This window comes from Trachurus japonicus, chromosome 2, assembly GCF_045865225.1.
Source record: "Trachurus japonicus isolate A0001 chromosome 2, Traja_1.0".
NCBI lineage: Eukaryota > Metazoa > Chordata > Actinopteri > Carangiformes > Carangidae > Trachurus > Trachurus japonicus.
The window spans coordinates 5,634,681-5,659,429 of NC_140908.1; the positions used below are offsets into that span (position 1 = coordinate 5,634,681).

Sequence of the window (24,749 nt, forward strand, 5' to 3'; positions counted from 1 at the left end):
TGCCTTTATTTCCCTCAGCAACTCCCAACAGTGTTGTTATTGCAGGACAAGTTTGACAAGCTGCTAGTAGGGACTGAGTTCAGCAGCAGGAAGGTGTGTTTTTTAACAGCAGTCATGACTGTAAGTATGATCTCTGTTGATTTTAATTCTTTTACATATATTCCTCTATAGGGAAGAATAGTGCAGGTCTTTTAAGTACAATTCTGTTGTTCTGCTTTGCTGCACCTTTAGTCGTGTGTAAATGTAATGAAGCAACAAGCCTAGGCTTGTTCCTGATTATTTAATAGGAACAATGAAACTCACACTGTATTTTCTACATTTATTGGGTGATTGAGTCAGATCAGTTTCAAGACCTCTCCTCTCTTTCCAGCAGGAATCCTTCAATAAAGCAGCAGAGGAGGTGAAGATACTGAAACAAAGACCGGACAATGGAGAAATTGCTGAACTTTATGGTTTATATAAACAAGCCTTAGTTGGTGATGTTGATATAGGTGAGTCACTGAAGTTGTAACCGTTTTTTAAGATTTTCAATGTTGTAGTGTCTAGATAGAAGCACTAAAAAGTTACCAAACACGTGCACAGGACGGCAGACTTACAAGCGGGTGGGGTGGGGACAAAAATGAGGTTGGACACGTTTGGTGTCAGAGTGATGCCTGACTGATTAGTCCTGTAGGTCTTCTGTTAGATTTTTTTATTGCCCAACACGAAATCACAGAAATTGTCCGTACAAATACTATGTATAGTAAAGTATGCTAACATAGGATCAATTGACTCTCAGTGAGTGATGTGATATAGATTCATTCCCATCCTGTACCCACTTAAAATCTATGGTAGTTGTTTATTACATTTATTGCTCAGCATTTAGTTCAATTTGGTATCTACTAGTTTTGATTGAAATTATTGTTTTGTAATGTATAGCCCATTACCACTACTAGGAGGAATAATAGTAATCATAGCTGTATTTTCTTATTTTGCCTATAGGCAAAGGGTTGTTTATTTAATTATTAGTCAAATATTATTCAAGTGTGAATTGATATTTCAAAGATTCTGGTGGAGATATGCTGAATATTTTCTTAATTGGTTTAAAAGCATTCAAATTTAAAATTTGAGAAACTGAAAATTCAAATACCTGTGTGACATTTAACAAGAGGAAAACAGTGTGCATCTTTATTGTTTATCTTTATTATCATTACATTGATGGTTGACTTTACCTCTATAGATCGTCCCGGGATGTTTGACTTCGCCGGAAAAGCAAAATGGGATGCATGGCAGGCAAAAAAAGGTCAGAACAACTATATTCAGATAAAGACACTAACATGAAATGAGTGTAAATATAATCTGCCTAAAAATATATTTGCTTGTTTTTCTGTTTCTCAACCAACAGGTGTGTCCAAAGAGGAAGCAATGGCCACCTATGTTGAAGTGGTGGAGAAGCTAAAAGCAAAATATGGAATCTAGACTCTGTTTTTCACAAAGTTGTTGAATAGTTGTTGTGTTTTCACTGTAATGTTTCCCATTGTCTCTCAGTAGAAACTACACCCCGCCTTCCTGTTTCAATGTGTTTCTTTTTAAAGCAACAGCTCAACATTTGGGGAAATATGCTACACTTGATTTGCCTACAGTAGCAGAAAATGTGCAAACGGGGGAAGAGCTATCCTGTGAAGAGGTTGAAACAATATCAAGAACAGGATAAACTTTATGGTTCCTTGTGGGAAATGTATCAGAAAAAGACACAACTTGTAAAGCTAAAACCCTGCCAAACCATTTCACCAATTCAACTCGCACATGACTGAAATAGTGGAAAACATGTTGTACAGTAATATACCGGTCTATCTTTTTGCAGGCTGGAGAACTGGCCTCGTACATAGAGGCTCCATGAGCTGATAACTGATATGACAAGACTGTCCTCTCATCAAGAGTGCAAATCAGGGTTGGTCAGAATCAGGTTTTACTTGCTTGCTGGGGATTTGCAGCAGTTTTCTGTTTCACAACTGGTTTACTCATCTTGTAAAGTCAGACTGAGTCCTCTGGTTGGTACAAACTGGAGGCAAAGAAGATCATTAGACAGAAGGATTGTATGCAAATGTTACTTTATTATACATCAACCAAAAACAATGACAAACCCTCAATAATACATAACAGTGCCACCTGAGTGGTAACTGTCTGCAGAGACGGTTTAGCTTGCAACTGCGAGATTCATTTCTGATAATTGACTCAGGCCAAAGGTCAGTGAAACAGAACATGTGTTAATCGAAACAAAAACAAACAAACTGTGGCGTTTAAATAAATTTGACTTTCTGCACTAATCCAAGATCCATTGTGTATTGATGAGAAGTGAAGGAAAACAAGCCGATCACAACTTGAGTCACATCTCCACGGTATCGACAGGCAGCCCCGCGGTTGCGGTGCCGCCCGGAGAGCACAGCAGCAGGGAGACCTGTGTCTGTGGAGTCCCACTGTTGCTGATGGAGCTGTGATGCTGCCGGCGCCGACTGGGCAGGTGCTGAGTGAGCCTCCACCTCCTCCACCTCCTGTGAATCTCATGCTGCACCTGGAAGAAGCAGTTGTTCAATCAAAACCCTCATTTTACCGGTATTTAAAATAATAGTAATAAAAAAGCAAACCAGTTCTTACCTCTCCATTCATGAAGCAATAAAGCACAGCGACCACAAAACCCTAAAAGATGTGAAAAGAGAAAAGTCACTAGTTGTACAGTATTTATCATGATTCTTACTTCATTGGAAGCTTTAACTCTCTCATACATACAGATTTCTTACCTGTGTGGATGACAGAGCGAGCTCTGCAAAGGTCCATATCTTAAACACTGTGCTGCTGACCTCAACAGGTAAGAAAACAAACAGGATGTAGTGCAGACCAAACAGAGCCACCAGAAAAAATGTTGATTTGATCAGCCGCCTGGTGGAAGAAGAAAAAGACATAATGAAATAATGGAAGAATAATCATGTACCCACTGTCTGCAAACTCCTCATCATTCTCTACAGGAAACCATCAACATTTATATTAAAACAGTAGACTGTCAAAAAGGCAGTATGACATAGTGTAACTGTCAAATTAACTTGTTTAAAAATATAAAATTCCTTACGCATGGGAACAACCTGGCCTCAACTTTACATATTAGATGAAAAAATACGACAGTGACAGTACCACTGTTTGGTCACTAGTACTCACTTGTACTGGCTGAACTCATTCCTCTGTGCCACTGGCATTCTCAGTTTGCTCACCAGTATCCTCAAGATCCCCAAGAAAAAGATGAGATTCATCTGAAATGATTGAAACAAATGAACACACTTGTTATAAAATGCATAATGCAATGTTTTATACATTCATTGATGTTCTCATACAAACACCCGTCCACACCAACATACACAGAAACATGTGAAGCTAGTCTTAATATTAATTTCTGTGCTGTTCTCATTTCCTCTCTAATATTGTTGTTATATTGTTTGGGTTATAGTCTGGTATCAAACCTCCTTCTGTTTGTATTGTCATGGGTCAAATATTGTTGCTGCTGTTAATTTAAAGACCAAAAGGTAAAAAATAAAAGAAAGATACCAGTTCAGTTCTACTAACATTAACTAAAAAAAAGGACATAAAGTAGAAGATGAAAAGGTGTATTTTACAAGAAAACACTTCTCACAGATATAGTTAGAAGAACTGGCACTCGAAGTATCCACCAAATCCATTCATGGTTCCTGGTTTCCCAACAGCTTTGGCAAAGAGATAAGAAATGACTGTAAAATCATCTTCAAATGACTGAGTGAGACTGATCTGTGTGACTGTCCTTACCCTTCATCTTCGTAAAAATACTTGGCACAACCCCAGGAGACAATAACACACAGTGGTAAACCTGTGTGATGAAGTAAATCTCGGTTAAATCCATAACATTTTATTTTTAAATGTGGTGCATTTGTTTTTTTTTTGTCAGCAGGTGTCCCTCCTACCCCAGCTCAGGACGATGTACCAGGCCAGGTGTTTCTTCAAGGAGAAGAAGGAGCGGCTCACCAGCGTAAACAGGAAGTGACCCTCCACCAGCAGCCAGCTGTAGTTGGCCAGGATGGAGTAGTTGGAAAACATCAAGACAACCTTACATGCCACCTGTCGTCAAAGAAGAATAAGGTGAGTTAGTGTCTTGTGTCTGGTTGAATGCAATTAAAATACAAACCTTCAGCACCAAGAATGATCAAAACTGCTCATACTGGGTAGTAGTCACAGTGGTAGAGCTCTTCGTTAGTAAACAGCAGAGAGTCTCTGATGAAGATGAAGATGGCTCTGAGGATGAAGGAGATGAACAGCTGGATGTGGATGTAGTTCCTGGTGCAGTGTAGCTTCCTGAGGAAATATTAATACACACACACACTTTAAGACGAAAGGTTCAAAGATGATCGCACATTTAGATTCATTAAATACTGTAGGTGTAAAGTTTCTTACCTAAACAGAGAGAATATGGTGATGGCAATGGTGAGGGAGATGAGAGAGAGTGTGTACCCAGCTGTGTACATGGTCTTCACGTGGGAGAAGTACAAATGGGAGTCTGGGGACTGAGCAAATGAACGGGAACAATGCTAATCGCTTTCAGAGCAGAGTGATTTGACAGCACATCTAACACCACGCCAACCGTCTAAAACAACCAGTGTGCAGGGACCTGAGAAGACGCTTAAAGTGACCTGCCATTTACTACTGTATGCATGATTCAGGATTTGCAAAGTGTAGCAGATAAGTGTAAAATTTAGCCTGAAGATAGTGCAGTACATAAAGTAGGAAGACACAGCATTCTCTCAGATGTTACTGCACAACTGAGTCAATTCATATTGTGTCATATTTAATTATCTATATGGATAAAATCAACATGTTGTATATTAGATGACACCCACCTCTCCAAGAAAGTGGAACGTCTCATTAAAACTGTAGCCACATGCATCTTCATGTGGAACCAGTAGGTCTGTCCAGCCATTGGCAGTGCAGTTACGATGCACTTTTCCTGGAAATTAGCAATAAAATCACAGTTTTACATTTTAAAACCTAGAAGATCTATATTATATTGCATATATTGTTCATTATTTCTATTATATTTGACAGTGGAACAGCTGAAAAAACACTTTCCCTCTTCAGGTGCTCAAATAAATCTGTGGTTCTTCAAATAAATTATGATGAAATCTGTCATCATCATTTAACAATGTAAATTTAGCACTCAAAACGTGTTACCCAGCATCTCTATGTACACATGCACTTTATGACTAAATGTTTGGACAGTGACAACTAAGAGGCAGAAGCTGTCTCAGTTCCCTACGAAAACAAAAGAGTTTCCTGGCAAATAATTAACCAGTGCAATCTAGTGTGCGTTAATGGGTGTTTGTAAATGTGCCTCTCCATGACTGTGTGTGTGGTCGCTCACCGTCTGAACTGAAGAACTCTGGGCATGGTTGAGAGACTGTTTCTCCAAGGGAAGCAGGTGGCCAGCAGTTCAAATCATCCCACATTCCCTTACAATGTACACTGACATTGTTTTCTGAATGGATGGAACAGAAATTACAGGTTTGGTTTTGATATTAATTTGTTGGCTGTAAAGATGTAGGCACATTATAAACTAAGCCAAAAATAAAATATGACTCTTGTCCTGCCATGGTCTTAAATTCAAATATACTGTACACCAAAACCACTATACATGGAATAATCTGGATCCTTCACAATAAAAGCCATCCTGTTTATAAGCGTTTTGTGCCTGCTGCCTTCTGGCTGCATTATGTCATATGTCCACTAGGTGTCAGTAAAACTCTGCATCTAATATCTGTATTGTGCAAAGACTTCATTCATTTCAGGGATCCACATTTTTCTCAATGGGACTTTTCCAGGAAGCAGTAATCCATCTCTTTTTGTATATTTTAACAATGAATCAGACAGCCAATCAAATGTACACAGTATTTGGTATTTACCTGTTGTTTTTTGTGATTTAAAAAGTACCACATCTTTAATGCACATTTCCTCTTCTTTCACAAGATTAACATGAGGATGGCATCCTGGTGATGATTTTATCTATAATAAAACACAGGTATACATGCACTGAATATCATATATATTAATGTATAGATTAAACTTAAGATGCATCTTTTGTCTCACCTGTGGTAGCAGCAATACTCCAATAAGTCCAACTTTTCTCATGGTGTCCAACAGGTTCCTTTTTTCCATCAAGCAAGGCACTTAAACATCAAGACGCATATCTGATTAGAATGAAAAGCGAGCATCCTGCCATGTACCAGATATATGAGGTCTGAAAATCAAACATAGGCCTCCCCAGAGTGTCGATAACTATGCACAATATTCTTCAGGTCGATCTGATAAGCCGTTTTATCAAGGCAGCTATAATTTAAATTGAGGCGTCCTGTCGTCACTTTCAGAATAAAGCAACTACGTTTATAAAATATGGTGCATCAGTGTGAAAATATGAAGAATATTTGGTAAATGATCATAGTAAATAAAGTGTTACGATATACAATCTGTTTAGAGGATATATCAATATTCAAACAATCATCAATCAATACAAATCGCTGTATGTTTATACTGTAGGCTTTTATTTTGAAGGTGAAAAGGTCAGTTTCTGGTCATAATTTGGGTTCTTGACGTAGTTTAATGGAACCTGCTGCCGACCAATCGTATCGCCCACAGCTCTGTGTGTCCCGCCTCTTCAGTGCACCACTGTCACTATGGCAACGACAGTGTTTGACAGTGGGGTCTCATGTCAACAGTGGAAGAACGTGGCTAAACCTAAACGCTAACCTCTGGTACGAAGTTAAAACGTAATATGGCTGTTTTTTCCCCCATAAATGACAAAAAGGTGTCGAATTTCTAAAACAAACGTAAGTTATGAAGTTGCACTTCTCAAAAGTAGAAACAAGTAGAAGCTTTTGAAAACTCTGCTTTGCTTCAATTTAGGTTGACACACATTTAAGCAATTTAATTTAGCTAACTAGGTAGCTAATTTTATCTGCGTCATTCGCTTTCAGGTGTTTGTAACGTTATATAACTGTGTGTGTGTGTGTGTGTGAGAGAGAGAGAGAGAGAGAGAGAGAGAATATTGCATTTATTATTATTATTTATTAATATTACAGGCAACACAAATAATGCAATTTAGCTAACTAGGTAGCTAATGTTATCTGCGTCATTCGCTTTCTCGTCGGGGCTTTCAAGTGTTTTTTGTTTGTTTCTCTCTCTCTCTCTCTCTCTCTCTCTCTCTCTCTCTCTCTCTCTCTCTCTCTCTCTCTCTGTAAATATTGTATTTATTGTTATTATTTATTGTTATTACAATGGGCAAATAATGCAATGGTGGAAGGACACTTCCCTGAACTGCATTTCAACATTATGACGGTTAATTAAAAATGTATCCAAGTTAAATCACGGGGTTATGTGCTGTCAGTCCATATTTTATAAAATATTCATAGTTTTACCAATATGATATTTCCTAACACACTCCTTCGCTGTCCTCCAGCAGTCTTTCATTCCCACATGAGACGCCAGAGCTGACCCTGTAGCCGGGATGGAGGTGGCCCTCTCTGCCCCGCAGATACTCTCAGAGCCCCTGAGGAGGGGGACTCCTCTGCCTCTTAGTCAGCTGGTGGAGGAGAGCAGGAGCAGAGGCAACATCCCCAACCATCTTCTAGAGTCAAGTACATACTGATACAACTATTTTCTCACTCACTGCCACCACTGAATATTAAACCTCATCATGGCAACATCTGGCACTTGGATACAATGCTGCTTATTTTGGGTTGCATGTACCTTTGTGTTATGTTGTACCCCTCAAAATGTGATTCATATTTCAATTTTTCTCTATTCTGTATTGATAACCTGTCAGAATATGTGAGTAGTTCTGCAACCAGTCAGTTTTCTATTATACCCAAGCTTATTAAGCTTCAGTGATTTGTTTTTTTCTTGCTCTCCTTATAGAAATCTATGCCAAACTGAAAAGCAACAGCCTGATCCAAGCTGAGCCCCCAGAGCTTCACTTCAGTGGGTTTGAGCTTGGGAAGGATTACCTAAAAATTCTGGTAAGGAGAATACTGCTGAGGTTTTAATATCCTTGAAGTTTTTACAATTAGTCATTTTAATTTCCCTTTCACAGGGTACATTAGACAGCTAATTTACTGATAGCTAAGATATTTTTTGAATGAATATTATAGTGCTAGTAAGCTTTATTTGTTGGTCCTTTATTAGGTGTGACAATTAATTCCCCTTTAGTGTGAAATGCAAGTAGAGGAAAACCATAGACAAAGCAATAAGTGTAAAACTACACAGTATAAAACAGAAAGTCCATTAAGTACAGGACAAACAGAAGTTATATGCAGAGTAAGCCAATTCGTCCACTTACCAGATTAAGTTTTCACACACTGATGAATCCTGGTGTTATATTGTTATCCACAAACCCGATGATTACCTTGATACATGGTCGGTGTCCAAAACTGTGTGTTTGTTCATCATGGTTTGCTGTATCATTGTGTCAAGAGTCCTTTTCAAGGTGTATTATTGCTATACTGCATTCTCAGTGGAGTCATATGCATGCTGTCAAGTTGATCAAAGTCTATTGTGACAGAATGCAGGACACTGAAAACTGATATTGTGAGTAAATTATGTTTTTATTCTGTCATGCAGGAAACTTTATGTACCGAGCAAAAACACATAGAGTTTGTAGTACTTTGAAAAATAAAGTATTAATATCTCACCCTGTCCTGCCCTATCATAACTTCCTCTCACTTGTTTTCTGTTGTGGACATATTTGATTTAATTGAATGGGCACTAATTTCACCCTCCATATGTGTGATGAGTCACTGTAGGCTGGATGAAACCACCAGGAATATGGAAATGGTTTTCTCAAGTGTGTATGATTGGATGGAAATGACATATCCTCATCTCTGCTCTCTTCCTCTCCCACAGAAACTAATCAACAGCTCATCTGAAGTAATGAATATTCATATTATTCCTACCCAAACCAAGCACTTCCAAACAACTTACACCAAAAAGGTATTTTTTTCATTAAAAATTGTTGGCCTGAATATAAAATTATGATTCTGCTTGTCCAGTACTAGTGCAATTAGGGCTGATTCCATCTTGTTCTGTGTGTTTTCTCTCAAGTATCGACTCATCCCCGGCCTCGCCTACGCACTCAAGGTCCGATTCTGTCCCGATGAGTGGCGTTACTTCTATGACTGCATACGGGTTCACTGCAAGGTCAGCATCACTGCTTCTGTGGTCGCTGTGGTAATCACACATGATTCTCAAAGGACATAGAACACATTGACATTCAGTGTCTAGAAAGACACAGCATACAGTCAAATAGGAATGATAAGTTATCTCTTTTGATGATACTTCCCTATGTTTACTGTCAGACCTCTTTTATCTGTGTGTTTCTTTCACCCTCCATCTCTTCTCTTCTCTCTCCACTCTGTTCACTCAACCCGCCTGCAACCTTCCTAAGGGGGAAGAGAACCTGTTAATTCCAGTTCATGCTTACCCTGTCATCGATGACCTGCACATCCCCCCTCACATCGACCTCCCAGCCGTACCACTTGGACAAAGGTGTGTGTGTGTGTGTGTGTGTGTGTGCATGAATACTATACACTGTGTGTTGAGATCCATGGCAGGCTTTGTTTTGACCTCCTATCTGCCCGAGGGGTTTCCTGTCTCTTTGTATTTTTCTATACAACCAACCATGCTTCCATTCACCCGATGGTGTCAAATCATTAAAAAAAAATCTCATCTTTTTTTTTCTCCCCTGACCTGTCTCTAGTGTAAACCATGTTATTCCTCTGAGATGCAGCTGTCCCATTGACTTTGAGTTCCAGGTGTACGTTATTCAGCCCCATGAGGCATTTACCGTCCATCCACTCACAGGTAGGGACACGTGAAATGCATGCGTTTTTCCATTGATAATGCTATTTTAGACTACCAGGTAAAACACACATCCTATTTATAGAGCAGATGAGCTGTGTTTTCTCAATATCCTGTACAGTACATCTATGTTTTGTGTATTAAACAAGTCACTACAGAACATGAAGGATGCCTCCAGGTTCCACACACTGACATTAAGCAGTATTCATGATCTGGGAAGCATCATAACATGTAGCGGAAAAAGGCACTTGGGATCTGAATTACTGCTGCAGCTCTAACTCGGTACAAAGTTTGAATGAGGAGAAGAGATACAAATGAGTTTCTTCTTTTGGATATGTTTTTCTTTTCCTGTCTACATACCATGTTACAGCATCTGCAGCTGACAGCACAAGAGCAGCTACAGCTCAGTTGCACAGTTGTAATTCTGCATGCTCTTTTCTGTAGTGGTAAATATCATTCTCATTAGTCATTTTTAAGGTCATTTGTCGTTTATGTGTAGCCAGTCATTAATTCAAACTCCTATCATCCCTATTAGATGAGCCCAAAACACCCCGAAGGCACACTGAATGTTTCAAATGTATCACTTTTACTGACATAACAGTGGCTTATTGTTAATCTTTAGGTTGGTTTAGTCAAGTTTACTTTTCTGCTACAACCACTTGGACTGGCAGAGGCTCAGTGTTTTAATGATTGTACTTTTTATCCAGTATTTTAGGAGTTTAATAATTAGCTAAAAATCTCAAACTTTTCTAACTTGTAGCTGTTTCGTTCATTGATTTATCTTTTATTCTCAGTAAACTATTTCAGCCATCCAGTACTTCATCTAACTATTTGAAGTTCTGGGTGCATGCTAACTAGTTTCAGGTGTAACAGCTCACTTAGGTTGGGGTGACGTGTGTACGGTGCATGCAGCCAATCGTAGCTCCCATGCCCCCATGTTGTGCAAACATAGCACTCATAGGGAATCGCTAAACTGCACAAGACAAATACACACACCCATTCATTTCTATTGTTTTCTCTTTGCACTTCCAGGAGTGATACCAGCCAATGGTGAAGTGAAGCTCACAGTGACGTTCACTCCTCTCCAGTATGAGACGTCTCACGTCACCATCCAGCTGGTGGTCTCACAGTTCAACACCAAACCCTACCTGTGCACCATCACCGGGAGCTCTGCCCCTCACCAAGCACAAAGGTAATTAGAGCAACCGATTATTCAGTTGAAAAAAATCTACCAGTGGTCAAAAACATGTGAATTCAAAGATAGATTCTCCATGCAGATACACAGGTGTCAGGTACAGCTATCTCACACAGCTGTTTGTTTAAGGGGAGGTGTTTTATTTATCTTTCTATCTTGTCCTTATCATGCTTATCTTACTGTGCTATCTCACACCCTAAGTGAAGCTTTTAACTCACTTCATGACAGGTTTTATAGACACACTGTGATGGATTCCATATAAATACATGAGTATATATACTGACTCCAAAAGTCTGAACTCACTTTCTCAAATTTGACTCCAGACTAAATGTGTTCAGGTGGATGACATATTAAAGGAAGCACCTGAATAAATGAGTAGAGAAACATAATGAATGCAGCTGCTTCCACACAGGTGCACTGCACGGTATAATTAAGCAATTAACATCCAATCATGCTCTGTGACAGGTGAAAAAAAAGCTGAGTAGGCTCAGTTCAGTCTAATTTTCTGTCAAGATGGAAAGAGGAGAAGCTCTATGAGAGTCTGAAAGAGGTTTGATTGTTGGCGCTTTTATGGCTTCAGTCACAAAGACACAGCTCCACTGCTGTGTTTCAATAGGAACAGTGGCTTGAGTGACATCTGCATTTAGATCTATAGGAAGCAAGAATGGTCCAATGACAATTACATAGGGAGGGATATCATCGTAGGTCTGCGTTGCTTAAACCCCTCATTACAACAATGAATGCACGTGTGAGTGTAGTGGTGCAAAACCAGGGGTGCTGCTCTACAGAGGTGTGGGGAGAAGTGCAGAGCTCAGATGAGTCATTCTTCACCACGCTCTCATCAGTGAGTTGGTGAGTGCACCAGGAGAACAGTACAGGCCTTGGGTGCTTGAGTCCTATAGCGAGGGGGCCTGGGGGCCCTGTTAGCCTTGATCCAATGATGAAATCTTTTTATCTCTATAGGTGTCGTCTCTTTCACATCCATAGGGCTCGAGGGGTCACTGAATGGTTTGATAATAATGAAAATCATGTGAAACATATGTTATGGCCTTCGCAGTCTTCAGAATTTGACCCAGTTGAGTTTTTATGTGAGGATTTGGACAATCACGTTAAACAGTCCTCTCCAACGCCATCAAAACACCAAATGAGACCAAAATATCTATGAGAAGAAGCTCCTGGAGGTGCAGCACCATACTAACACACTGTATATCTAATGTTCTACCTCTTTGTGATGCTTCACCTAGTTTTCATGAGCAACAGAAATCTTACATACTGTATCTGAATGGGATAAGGAAGTGAAATCTCTCCCTTCTCCTCTGCTGTTCAGTAATTCCAGCTCTCATGTTGTATGAGCAAACGCCTGGACTAAAAAACATGCTACTGACTGGACTCAGAGAAAACGGCCTTGTGTGCTGATTAGAAGTTCCCATTTGTTGTTTTTTTCTTTCAGCGAGTATAATGTTTAATTCTGTTCCCATGAGAAAGAGGGTGCTATCCATCACGCAGCAGTAGCTCCATCCACTGCACTGTCTTGGTGTTATCTCGGCCAAAAGTTAATAATTCATGAAAATAGCTCGGTGGCTGGTGCAGTGATATCAAGATTGATATGCCACTCGATGGATGTTTAGCATATAAAACATTCTGTTTGTTGTTCCTCTCAGTGGAACCAAATAAAAGATGAGATATGTGCAAGTGTTGCCTGCCTGACGTATATGATGTAGATACAGGCTATTCAGCTATCTAGCTAGCTATTTCACCTGTTTCCCTTGTTCTTATAACTCACTAACCTGTTTCATTTATTGTTTTTCATTTTAATTTTTCCATCCCATTCAGATCTTTCTACAAGTAACAAGTTTGTAGCCTAAATACATTGAAAAAATTTAAGTTGTTTGCTTTAAAATCAGGATTTTACTTCTGTTGAATCTACTTTGGTCTTCAGTCATGTGTGCAGTTCTTTTGAACCAAGTTTTACTCCATCATTCCTACTTTTATTTATTTATTTCTCTGCATGATAGTCAGCTGGAAAGGAAGTCGGGTCATGCAGCACCTGAAGAATACAGAGGACCTTCACATGTCACCCGATTGCCCCCTCGAGCTAAAACCAAGTACAGATCAACCAAGGAGGCTGACAAATCAAAGGTAGCCTATTTGTCAAAATGTTAGCTTTAGCTTTTTGGCATGAATCACAGAGATATTTTTGATGAAGGACTTGAGAATAACATACCTGGTTTTCTTTTTGTGATTATTTTCTTTTCAGCAGTTAGAATACTAGTAATAATAAAAACTATACTTTCACTGCACATGTAACACTCTTCTTTTCTTGCAGTGGTTTGATTTCTATTTCATTCCTCCTCCATTTCTGTACCTGTCCTCTAGATGATGTTGAAAGATCAGCCTGGACTGAAGTCAGCGGTGGATGTCTCTACCCCTGCAGGCGTTGCCAAGATGCTGATCAAAGACACCAGTAAACTCAGCTCTAAAGCCCTGAGGGAAGGTAGTTGCAACTCTACTGTTTTACTCTTTAAGGTTTGAGTTGAGTTTTTGTGACATGCATGTCACCTTATTAAACTGTGTGTTATAAATGAGCTTCATTGTATTAAGCTTCCTGCCTCTCACCTCTTATCTCCCCTTCTCCTCAGCAATGTCCTGTCCCAGTGTGGCTGGTCTGCAAAATAAGCAGATGAAGGAGGCGCTTTTCATAAAAAAGGTTCAACAAAATGTAAAAGAGGAGCAAGCCAACCATGTTCGCTGGTAGGATAAAATGCAATTTAAAAATTCAAAGCACGTGTAGATTTTTAGAGCAGAGACAAGTTCAACTTCCAAACAAGCTTGATGTAATTAATCGGTGAAAACAAAGTGTTGGAGGAGAGGATGCACTGAAAAAGAAACATGCCTCATTTAGTCTCATTGTTTGGTTTACGCAGAATTGAAGAGGTTATGAAAGGAAATCACAACACAAATTAAAACAGTTATCAGAAAGCTTCGTGTTCTAAATGTTAAATTAGTTCTATTTGATAGAATGCCAACAGACATTTAGCATCAGAACAATATGCTGTATATATTTATTAAATGTTTTTTGAAGACATATCCATATATATATCCCTCATTCAGGCAGGTTGACCTGGGGAAAGATCCAATGTCAGAACAAACCAGGAGGCAGAAACTGGAGGAGAGAGAGATTGCACTGCATGAATACATGGTAAGAAATACGTAGAGCCCTGACACTGTGGAGCCTCTTGAGAAAAATGCCACCATTTTCCCTCCAGTCCTATTATTATTCTTTGTCTCATTTCAGTTTAGAAGGATAATTGCGGGGCTCCAGGGATCTGAACAGTCAGTTAGTTAGAAGTTGGCTACAATTTTTACTGTCACCGCTGATTCTGCTGTTTCATTGTTGGATCCTTACTGCCATTTTCACCATTTAAAATGAATCACTCTGCATCTGGGATTGATTAAATTGCAAGTCACCGAGGGGTATGTGCACACTCAGCCAAAGTCACATCAGGTTTGAAATATGAGTCTGTGTGTGTTTGTGTCCCCAGAGAAAGTTATTTGAATAGCTGACAAAACTCTCAGACACTTAACAGGACTTCCTCCCCCGTCTCCTACACACCTGCACTGTTTATAACAGACACACACACACACACACACACACACACACACACACACACTGATGTGATCTCCGTCATTACATTGGTGTTTTATGGCAACTCCGCTGTTTTTATGATAGGAAGAGCTACTATCTTCTTGTATGGGTCATCTTGAAATCTTGACTACAGGCCAGAACTTAAATAAGCCAGCTGATAAACCTTCTTCCTCTGTTTACATAAGAGTGAATAGGTCTGCACACACACACAGTCTCTTTATCAAATATAGGTAGATTGGACTGTGCTCCACATGGCTGATTGTTGTTGCTTTATTCACAGAATTAAGACATCAAGATTATTACTTCCCATGATAAAGACAACATTGTCTCTTCAGCCAAAGGATTTCAGCCTGTTAAATTCACCTACAATCTGTTAGCACTGTTGCTGAATGCTTATTGCTGATGTTAGCATTTAGCTTTAACAACTGTGCACTCCCTCATACAGTACTGCCACAAGCATGGCTGCAGATTCTTACTTTTTTTCAGTCCCCCGTCTTAAATCTGTCCCAAATATGTCTCTTGATATCATAAGAAATATTAAAATGACCCTGCTAACTGACTGTGTTGTAGGTAAAACAGGGAGATGGAAGCGAAGAGGAAGACTTTGCTGCTGGGCCAACTAAACTTTCCTCCAGACGAGTGCTTTGTGAAGCCGGACAGGTAAATCTCTACTTTACCTTGACACTTGAACCTTCACATTTAACTCACTTTGCTTCGCACAAGCATTGACTGGTTGTTTGCGTTTCTTCACCCTCAGTAAAGTCTCAGACAGCATTATATCTCTGCAAATAAATATCTGAAAGTAGAGCAGCTTGGTTGCAATAAGCACAGTGTTCAGTTGATGCAACATGTCAGTATGTTGTCATGGTGAATTTATGAATAAGGCTCCACTAAGTCATAGTCATTCAGACGGATACATTTTCTTACACAGGTATCTTTTTTTAATTTTTTTTAATAAACCTTGGTTTTAGAGACATTGGATGAAATGAATCTGTTGCTCCAAGCCCTTTTCCGCAATTGAATTCAATCTAATATTCACTTTTTTTTTACAGACCTTATGAAATTCCACTTAGTGGTTCTTGTCAAATGAACTCAATGTAACAATGTCAAATGAGTGTATGAAATTCAGCCATAAATGTGTTTCTGACCTCCCCCAGGCCTCAGAGGGAACCCCGTCCTTCCAGTTTTACCCCAGTTTTCGTTGGGAGTTGAGACAGAGAGCCTTCAGACGGTTCCAACAGGCAGCACGCGAGGTATACACATTCATGTACTGTATAGTCACTGAGGTAATGCACACATGCATGAGCATTTACTGAGATGCACAGCACATACACACTTTCCTCTCTCCCTCAGGAGACGGCTACAGCCCCTGCAGCCGTGTCCCTTTAGTCCAGCCGTGTGTAAACTCCTCACACTGAATGTATAACATTCTTCACCGTACAGTCGAGCTTCCTGGGTGCAGTGCATTCCAGTAAAAGCAGAGTAATCTCACATGGCCTCTTAAAGCCACATGAAGAGCCTGCTTCCCTTTTCCCCAGTGGAAACTCAAAGTATTAGTGCTATTTCTGAACATTGCGTTGACCTAATAGGTTGTTATTCATGTGTCGGTGCATTCAAGACAGCTGACTCAAGCTGACACTCTTTTTATAAATATAAAACACCAGTAAAAAGATGAATATGTATCCTTCCATTGTTATGTCAATTATTTATGGATAGAAAACCTGTAATTTTAAAAGTTTTTAAAACCTTTTCATGGTTGTAGCAGTCACAGAATCAGTAGGGACGATAATGTCCTTGAATATTTATTTTAGTTCAGATCATACTTTTGTCGGTACTTGTCATACCTGGCAATATTATGATGTATTATATCTTGAGTCAAAGAGTGGAGCAGATCTTTCACAAAGTAGAGGGTTGGTCGACCATTCCCAAGGCCCTCCAGTCTAAATGTTGAACCCCATTTTGCCAGAGAACCCACAATTGATTTTCCTTTATTATAATGTAATTACCCGTTGCTAGGCTGCACTTATTACTGTCCACTTGCTTGGTTTCTTTTGTCACTTGACCTGAACTCAGGCAGGTAGTAGAGAATGGCCTGTGGGTCTTTGTGAGCCATTATAGAATAAAGAAAGGTTGAACTTGTATAAAGCAGGAGAACGCTGTTCCCCTCTCACAGGTTGTGATCCGATGCCGCATGAAGCAGAGATTGGCGTGTTTGAAGAAGATGAGGAACTTGCCCCTGGCACAGAGAGGTTTTGATTATCCTATGATCTCCTCATTCAGAAATAATCTCATTATGCTGTGTCAGTAAATCATGCTTAATAGAATTTATTTCTTGAGGTAAAATTGAAACGAAATCCCCTCAGGTTAATTATTAGGTTCTTTGAACATATATGCATGCTGCAGGAACAGGGCTATTTATGGTATTCTGTACATTTAGTTTTACTCCTGAATCCTGAACATTTCTTTACTGACCTTAACAAATAATAATCTATACAAAAGTAAATCTTTTATATTGATCTTAAATTTTTTATTTTCACTTTAGGCGAAAAGAAGAACATGTGTGACATGAAGATCTCCCCGGACAAAGTCTTTCCATTTTCTTTTCCCATTTTCCCTGATGAAGAAGACCCACTGGTGAGTTGCAAATTGTAAAAGTTACTGCAGATTACATTTTGTTAGTCGTGTTTGAAGTCTAGCTGCCCATTATTGTCAAAGAAAGAAATCAGCAGCCTGTCAGCAAAAGAGTTTGATCTCTCTGTTAAATCCTAAATTATCTAAGTGGGAGACAAGCAACCACTGTAAACTGAGTGCTGGCCATTGTCCTGCAGATGAAACCATTTTCATTCATTATTCCCCCTGAAAGGCGTCTTTGATCTAACCGTGGAATCACAGAGAGGCTCAGTTTTCCTGCACTTTGATTAAAATCTTTCAATTCCTTCTATGCCCTGCAGAGTAACAGTCTTGGTGTTCAACTGAACAAATAATGCCATTTGTCTCCTTGATATTTCTAGGCTCACAGTAATTTGGTGGCAGTGCCTGTGGATCCTATTGATGTGACTGTGACGATGCGTGTTCCTCTCTTCAAGCTGGAAGTAGGTATTTCTGCAGCAAATGCTCATCTGAGCATCACACTTGTGCATTACTTGTACCTTGAGTGGATGCACTATAGGATAAGCCACATTATACTCTATACACTGTTGTAAATGCATATGATGAGCTATATAATAAAATGCAATGCATTTTAGGGAATAAACTAATGGTTTCCAATCTCTTTTGCTTGAGAAGTCTCACTAAAAATAAGTTGTTCTTTGTGCCTGTGGCCCCATGTCACATTTCAGATTCAGATTGTTTTTTCTTCCTCTCCTTCATCTTATGATTCCCTATGCTGTAGTTATTTTGTGACCCTCTGGTGATGTTCGACCCCTAATTTGGGGAACATTAGACCACACAAAAGTAATTACAATATTGTAATATATAATTATGTATTAATCCTAGCAGCCTTTTGATGTGGAACAAGAGCTTTTAATAAGCTTTCTTTTCTTTAGCTCATTTCATTGACTTGTCTGTTTTGATGTTTTGTAGCTATTCTAACCATAGTATCTGCTGGGTCACTAGGTTCCTCAGCACTATAAGCTTATGGGCTACAAGCCTGTGTCAGCCTGGGAGGCGTTTAGCTCTTACATCCCCACCACTCTGGCCAGACCACTCCGCACTGGACCTCTGGTATGCACTTCCACTCAAACATACTGTACATAGTTAACCTCCACATTAATCATTCTCATCTCCTTTCAATTTCTGCCTTGATCGGCCATCAAAATTTCACTTAATTGTTCCTTTGCAGGACGAGGTTGGAGCCCAATCTCCCCCGACAGTGGAGGCCAACGCAGAGAAGCAACAGCAATATGAAAATGAAAAAGCCACTGACCCCGATGGTCTCAGCTTCACGCCCCCTGAAGCTCTGCTCGGACCTTTTCCTGCAAACCCGCTCAGAATCTTTGTAAGGCTCCTCATTCGTGACATATGTTGTCGTGTTTCACAGTGGGAGATTATAGAATTGTGTCTATGGTTATCTTGTGATATTGTGGTTTAGAATCCAGCTCCGGGCCTGCAGGCTTACAAACCAACTCCTAAATACCTAGAGAGTGACCTGGAGTTCCACCTCTGCCCTCTGCCCAGGTAAGACAGCTCTCCTCCAGTCACATGGTCCGTTTATCTCTCTTGGGCATCAAACAGTTGCACTAAAACACTGCTTTCGGCTGCAGGTACGCAGCCCCTGAGAGCAATGTGCATGACATGAGGGCACCAGCGCTGCACACGCAGAAGAAGTTTCTGGACCGCAAGGTTGGTGACTTTATAGTTTGTGAGTTTCTTTGGAAAAGCTTTTAGTCTTGTCCTTTAGGCACTTGGATCCAGTTTTGATCATTTTTGTTTAAACATAGGAAGAAATATTTTCCTACTTGAGTGAAGTGTTTGATAACCACTGTTATTTTTCAGCAGTGACCCCTTTCAGTAAAAGTCAATGTGACTCCTGTTTTAGATCTTCTTCTTCCGATGCAGATAAAACTTTTTTTCCCTCAACAACAGGAAGTGATAAAAGGGGTTATGATGTGGAAGAACTTTGAGGCGATTACCTTAAACTCTCTGTCCGACCAGCCTGCTCTCACCAGTGATTGTACCCTGCGCAGGTAGGTCAGATCTGAAATGAGTTTGTGCTCCTTAAAGTGTTTATAATGTCAACTATGTAGTGAATAGCCTTTCATCTACCTGCATTTCTATTTAATGACCACTTTTTAGTGGTCACTTTACTTTGACATTAGTTGTTGGAGTTGTACTTTCACTGACACTTCATCACTGTGTAGAGAAAGTTGTGTAAGTTCCTGCTCTCCCTAACCGAACAAGGCAGTGAGAATGACTTCATACTGGGAGCAGCCACCCGGAGATCAAACAAGAGGGTTTATTCACCCTGAGGTTCCCATGTCAAAGCACCCTCATGTGGAAGTTAGTCACTGAGTAGCTCCAACTGGTGCAATGTGGGATCACAATGTACCTACCGTACATGTTGACATTACTTGTTTACAGAGTAGAGAGTGGCTGTTCCTCTTCTGCTGCAGAGTCTGCCAAAGAATTTGAACTAATGACCTAATTAATTTTTATAAAATACATCTCTGTCCTCCCTCCTCGAGTAAGACCAGTGAATATTCATCCTCTCTACCCTCCCACCCTGATAAACTGCCAGGAGGACACAGCATGGGTTTCTCAGATACAGTTTCACAGAAACATGACTTCTTTCAGTCTTCAAAAATAGACATAATATAAAAGTCAAGTCCGCACAACTTCCAGGTTGTATAGATTATCTGAAAGGGTCTACTTGTAACATATCTAGCAGAACTCATTTTACATTCATAGAGGTGGAGTACATTCAGTGCTGAGCGTAGAGCAGGAATCGTTTTGGATTTCAAGTGTTGGTTCTGATTCCATTTCCATTTTTCCATTTAGAAAATAAGCTGCTCCTTTTTATATTTAAACAATACTGTACAGTGGGTTCTTCATCAGTTCTGCTCTTGCAAAGTAGCCTCGAAAATATTACATTCCTAAAAATCATCCCTGAGTGCTGAGATTAGTTTTCTGTTTTAGGACCAGTTGATAGTCATGCAAAGAGCTCATATCAGTAGTTTTGGACTGAAGTGGTGACCACATTTTCTAGCAGTTTTTTTTTTCTTTAAATTTACATCTCTGCTTCTAAAACATTGGATATATTTTAAAAGTAAGAAATCATAGAAGCCCCCTATCGAGCTGAATTCAATTATATTTTTGCCTCATCCAGCAGCAGGGTACACTCTCGGCCTCTTCCTTCAATGGAAAGTCTCATGTGGTCATAAAGAGGCAAAGAGCCCCGCACACATTGTCCCCACTTACACTGTGAAATAATGATTAATTCATTAAGTCCTCAGCCTAAATGGACAGTGAATAAATTATGATATTTTGATGTAGCGTATTAGTGAGCACAGCTTGGGGCTGTCCCGCTCCATTTGTGGTGGCTGTATGTTTCTCGACACACCCTGCCACACTGACTACAGCTCAGGTGTTCAACACACTCTCTGTGTCTTGACTCTTCTAGAGAATAACCTCATGCACAGAAAACTGTAATTCATCTTGCATGATGGGATTTCTTGTTTCAAGGCTGTTTAAGTAGCTAAGTGAAAGTTGCAGCGCTAATGATGCAATGAGCCCAGAGAGATCTGAAACCATTTAAAGTCTTTATTTGACAAGATCCTCAAGTAATTTGAGCAACCTCTGTTCACATGATATACATGATGTGAATGTGTGGGTTTGAGGACTATTTTGCTACAACTCTCTCTCCTCACCTTGACTGTCTACCTCCCATCTCTCTTTACCTCCTCTCATCTTACATAATCAGATGCCTGGCAAGGCAAAAATATTCTCTTTATGCCTGTCACCACTGATCTGCAGGATAACTGAAGATATATTCTTGTTTTTTCATGCAAGAGATGACTTTCCCCCGGCCTCCCTGCTCACTCTCATTAATTTCCCAGCACCTAACCACAACACAGTTACGTTCACAGTGTTATCTCACACACACAAACAGTATGATTTATGTCAGGTTGATCGTAATAGCAGATAAAGAACAAAATTGACAGCAACGTGGCAGCAGAAGAAAGAGAGATGTGGTTTCCTTATACAACACGTGTGAATGATTAAAAGGGCTCTGTTGGATCTCATACTACAGTAACAAACTTTACAACAGCAACTCTGTGGACTGTGGGTGCAGAGTTTATCTATTGTACACATAAATGCAAATCAAACCTGTTGATTCAGATGACTGTGAACATGAATACATTTTTTTTATTGCAAAAGTTTGAATTAGAGAACTATCACTTGAATTTGCTGCTTCCCTCGGTTTTACAGAGGACTGTGTGTGTTCTAGCTCATTGTTTAGCTGTGTGGCCCAGCATATAACTTGACTCTCACTGCTCTTTGTTCACAGCTAGCAGCTGATTTAAGAGAAATGCTCCAAAAATCAACTTCCTTTCACTACCTATTGGGCAACATCCTGTGAACGAAATGAAGCATTTAGCAACTAAAGATACAGATGTGTCTCCTGGGTGCTGGTAGAGACCAAAAACAAATTTGAAGCAACATTTTGGGAGTGCCTTCCTCACTTTTTGTATATCATTCTGTATAATGACAATACAGATTTGATTTTCAAAACAATAAAAGAGTAAAGGTGTTGCTCTTGAACTACTGGATATGTCTAGCCACATCTAGCCATAAATTGAGAAGTAAAAAGTTAAACTCTGACTTGAAGCACCAAAATGCTGTTCCTGTCAGTGTTTTATACCTCCCTTGCCTCTAAGTGGTCCAAGCTTTCACTCAGGAGTATTTTATCATTTCTGTTGAAACTCAGATTTCAAACAACCATAAGCAGTCCTTTCATCTAAAACGGAGCAGCTCTCTGACCATTATCTCGATTCTGTGTCGTTTAGTCTCTGCAGGGGGAAAAAATGTAATGTGTGTGTGTGTGTGTGTGTGTGTGTGTGTGTGTGTGTGTGTGTGTGTGTCCTGCAGGTCTGTTGACTACAACACAGCTATACTTCCACTCACAGCACCCCCTCCTCTCACCGCCCTTGATTTGACATCGCTAATGGACAAACCGTAAGTACATACCACACTATTGATGGTATTGACTGCCATGTTAGAAGCCTTTTCTATCACCAAGACAGAGTTAAGTGACATCCTTGCTCTGATGCTCAGATCATGTATGTTTCTCTGTGGGCAGGTCTGAAGGCTCAGGAGTTCACCTGACACCAGAGATGATCAGAGCAGAGTTCCTGTCAGGGGAACCTCTGGTCTCCAACAGCAACATCACCATGGGAATGACAGCCAGGTAAGTTTACTTGCATGACGTCAATGTTACTAAGACACAGATTGGACCAAAATAACAACATCACAGTATATACAGTACAGTGAATTCTTACTTACATGAATGAAACACTTGCCGTGCAATGAAAAGGATTCATGTTTGTGGATATACACGCACATTACGGATATTGGTGTTTAGTTATAAGAGGGAAAATCCTCTGAATTAACAAAATATGAAATGAACAAATGGAAACCTCCAGGGAGCAGCAACAAACTATATGAAGCTACTTTTTAATTGCTGTCAACACAGAAAATCACATCAAATTGATATAATTGTGAAAGATTTTAACTCCTTTTAATTATACATATGGACATTGATGAAGATTGTGTTTTTATGGATTAAGTGTCAGCCCTGTTTAGTTCCAGAGAAGACTCAAAATGCATCCTTGTCCTATCCATTCATAGTGCACCAGATACTGTTATCGTTCCAATAAATGTTGTGACATTATCAAGGTGTAAATTATAGCAAATGACATCAATTACACACATCGTAACAGCAACTCTGTGTTATTGGAGCAACCCTTTCTCTTTTCTCTACTGTAATACTGTGTAATAATTTAAAAACTTTTCGTAGAGATATACTGCTATCATATTTTAACAAATTATTACAAGCTGTGACGTAGATTACTTTAATCTGGAACTTGGTACACTCAGTATTAAATGGAGGCTCTAGTCTACCAGTCTACCAATCTTTCCATTCCCTCGTGCTGAATCTTTTCCCCTCTTCCATCGATAACGTTAAACTTCTCTGTCTCAGGCACCAGGGGGAGATTCAGATGGAGGCGACCTACAGGTCTGAATTCAACCAGATGGGAAAAAGAGTGATGGCCAGGCTGAAGCGACTCAAAGCCACCAGGGGAACCTCACCAGGAGAGGACTGCGAATAGGCAATGCACACACAAACACGAGTCTTCGCACACACATGAAAACCTGCAAACAGACTGTGTGCACACATCCTGACATGAGGAAATACATTGGCAGGACATGACAAGCCCTATACAGTAACTACCCTATCTACCTGCATGAGACTCTACAGTATCTGTCCTGCTACTTCTGTAAAATACCCACCTATACACCTTCCTCCCACCCACTCAAAATGACTCGTGAGCTCCCTGCCTGTGCTCTTACAAAGCATAGAAATTCGTTATCCCTCCACCCACTCAGATCCATACATAAATGCAGCTACAGTATATTCCAACCGGCTACATCTTATTACTGACAACTGCATTTAATTAAAAAGGATAATTCTGCATTTTTATACCGCTCACAGTTTACATTGTCATAGGAGTAACATGTAACTACATTTATTATCACTATTAAACCTTATTGTCTTGCAAACAACAGCCTCATACTTGACCTTTGGTGACAATTTAACACGATTGGACTGTAATTTGGGTTTAAATGAATTTACTGTGAAGAGCTTGCTGATTTGTAAGTCCATCCCGGTGACATCTATTCCGCATTTAAAAGGTCATATTCATGTGGTTGTAAAGAGAAAGCTGCTGATTAGAATTTGGTTTTCAGAAGAGCTGACAGACTGTGAGCTCGCTGGGATGGAGCCCAGTGCAGCACATGTGTGTCGTGTCCGATGTCACCCCTAGAGGGAGCTCCAACTCTATGAGCTTCACAATTAGAGCAGCTTTCCACATTTATTTGTCCTTCATTTGAGTGTGTGTGTGTGTGTGTGTTGCATTGTACTTTGGAAATATACAGTGATAGCACAGTGTATATTTGAATTCCCCTCTACAGTGACATTCTTGTACCCTTTTTTTGGGCACTTTTCTTACAGCAACACTACTAGAGTGCGTTGAGGTGACAGTAGAGGGTGGATCATATAGGATAATGCCCTTATTTCCACTGCAGCTGAAATCCCATTGAGGAATTTACTGTTTTATTCATGCTCATGTAATTACATTTTCCCTGCTTTGTACAGGTTAAGGCTTGACAGTGTATATGCTTAACAGGCAGCTACTACAACTTAATTTTTAATTAAAGCCACAGCAGTGATATACATTTAATAAGTAATAGAGAGTGTAATAATAGTAACTGTGTGTATGTGTGTGTGAAAGA

General features: G+C 39.8%; 3 protein-coding genes across 4 annotated transcripts; 2 read left to right on the plus strand and 1 right to left on the minus strand.

Moving 5' to 3' along the window:
* Positions 1 to 56: 56 nt before the first annotated feature.
* On the plus strand, positions 57 to 1,603 carry LOC146990674 (acyl-CoA-binding protein-like). Of its 2 annotated transcripts, none has more exons than XM_085803217.1 (4): positions 57 to 120; positions 371 to 491; positions 1,220 to 1,282; positions 1,385 to 1,603. In XM_085803217.1, the coding sequence occupies exons 1-4, from the start codon at positions 115 to 117 to the stop codon at positions 1,456 to 1,458; spliced, it is 264 nt and encodes an 87-aa protein (XP_085659343.1). In that variant the 5' UTR covers positions 57 to 114; the 3' UTR covers positions 1,459 to 1,603. The 2 variants fall into 2 exon arrangements, with proteins under 2 accessions (XP_085659343.1, XP_085659351.1); XM_085803225.1 differs by having other exon boundaries at positions 63 to 120; positions 374 to 491.
* A 471-nt stretch (positions 1,604 to 2,074) lies between these two features.
* On the minus strand, positions 2,075 to 6,562 carry sctr (secretin receptor). The gene is made up of 13 exons (XM_085797064.1): positions 6,136 to 6,562; positions 5,952 to 6,051; positions 5,414 to 5,527; positions 4,893 to 4,999; positions 4,450 to 4,559; positions 4,218 to 4,350; positions 3,963 to 4,116; positions 3,808 to 3,868; positions 3,659 to 3,728; positions 3,190 to 3,281; positions 2,778 to 2,916; positions 2,635 to 2,676; positions 2,075 to 2,551 (listed from the first exon to the last, which is right to left on the minus strand). The coding sequence occupies exons 1-13, from the start codon at positions 6,202 to 6,204 to the stop codon at positions 2,366 to 2,368; spliced, it is 1,377 nt and encodes a 458-aa protein (XP_085653190.1). The 5' UTR covers positions 6,205 to 6,562; the 3' UTR covers positions 2,075 to 2,365.
* Positions 6,563 to 6,742: 180 nt separating this feature from the next.
* cfap221 (cilia and flagella associated protein 221) lies at positions 6,743 to 24,020 on the plus strand. Its single transcript, XM_085797080.1, has 25 exons — positions 6,743 to 6,797; positions 7,502 to 7,679; positions 7,960 to 8,060; positions 8,944 to 9,030; positions 9,142 to 9,237; positions 9,485 to 9,585; positions 9,797 to 9,900; positions 10,930 to 11,089; positions 13,108 to 13,231; positions 13,469 to 13,586; positions 13,732 to 13,843; positions 14,204 to 14,291; positions 15,309 to 15,398; positions 15,896 to 15,991; positions 16,912 to 16,987; positions 17,281 to 17,372; positions 17,750 to 17,830; positions 18,354 to 18,461; positions 18,580 to 18,735; positions 18,829 to 18,914; positions 19,001 to 19,079; positions 19,323 to 19,423; positions 22,326 to 22,412; positions 22,537 to 22,644; positions 23,437 to 24,020. Exons 2-25 carry the CDS (start codon positions 7,550 to 7,552, stop codon positions 23,564 to 23,566), a joined length of 2,511 nt encoding a protein of 836 aa, XP_085653206.1. The 5' UTR covers positions 6,743 to 6,797; positions 7,502 to 7,549; the 3' UTR covers positions 23,567 to 24,020.
* The last annotated feature ends 729 nt before the right edge of the window (positions 24,021 to 24,749 follow it).

Excerpts from the sequence above, each read along its gene's own strand:
- cfap221 (XM_085797080.1), top strand. The coding sequence starts at position 7,550 with ATGGAGGTGGCCCTCTCTGCCCCGCAGATACTCTCAGAGCCCCTGAGG. Across the intron at positions 7,680-7,959 it reads CAACCATCTTCTAGAGTCAA|AAATCTATGCCAAACTGAAA; the intron begins GTACATACTGAT and ends CTCTCCTTATAG. Across the intron at positions 22,645-23,436 it reads ACCATGGGAATGACAGCCAG|GCACCAGGGGGAGATTCAGA; the intron begins GTAAGTTTACTT and ends TCTCTGTCTCAG.
- sctr (XM_085797064.1), bottom strand. The coding sequence starts at position 6,204 with ATGGAAAAAAGGAACCTGTTGGACACCATGAGAAAAGTTGGACTTATT. Across the intron at positions 4,351-4,449 it reads ACCATATTCTCTCTGTTTAG|GAAGCTACACTGCACCAGGA; the intron begins GTAAGAAACTTT and ends ATATTTCCTCAG. Across the intron at positions 2,677-2,777 it reads TCGCTCTGTCATCCACACAG|GGTTTTGTGGTCGCTGTGCT; the intron begins GTAAGAAATCTG and ends CACATCTTTTAG.
- LOC146990674 (XM_085803217.1), top strand. Across the intron at positions 492-1,219 it reads AGTTGGTGATGTTGATATAG|ATCGTCCCGGGATGTTTGAC; the intron begins GTGAGTCACTGA and ends TTACCTCTATAG. Across the intron at positions 1,283-1,384 it reads TGCATGGCAGGCAAAAAAAG|GTGTGTCCAAAGAGGAAGCA; the intron begins GTCAGAACAACT and ends CTCAACCAACAG.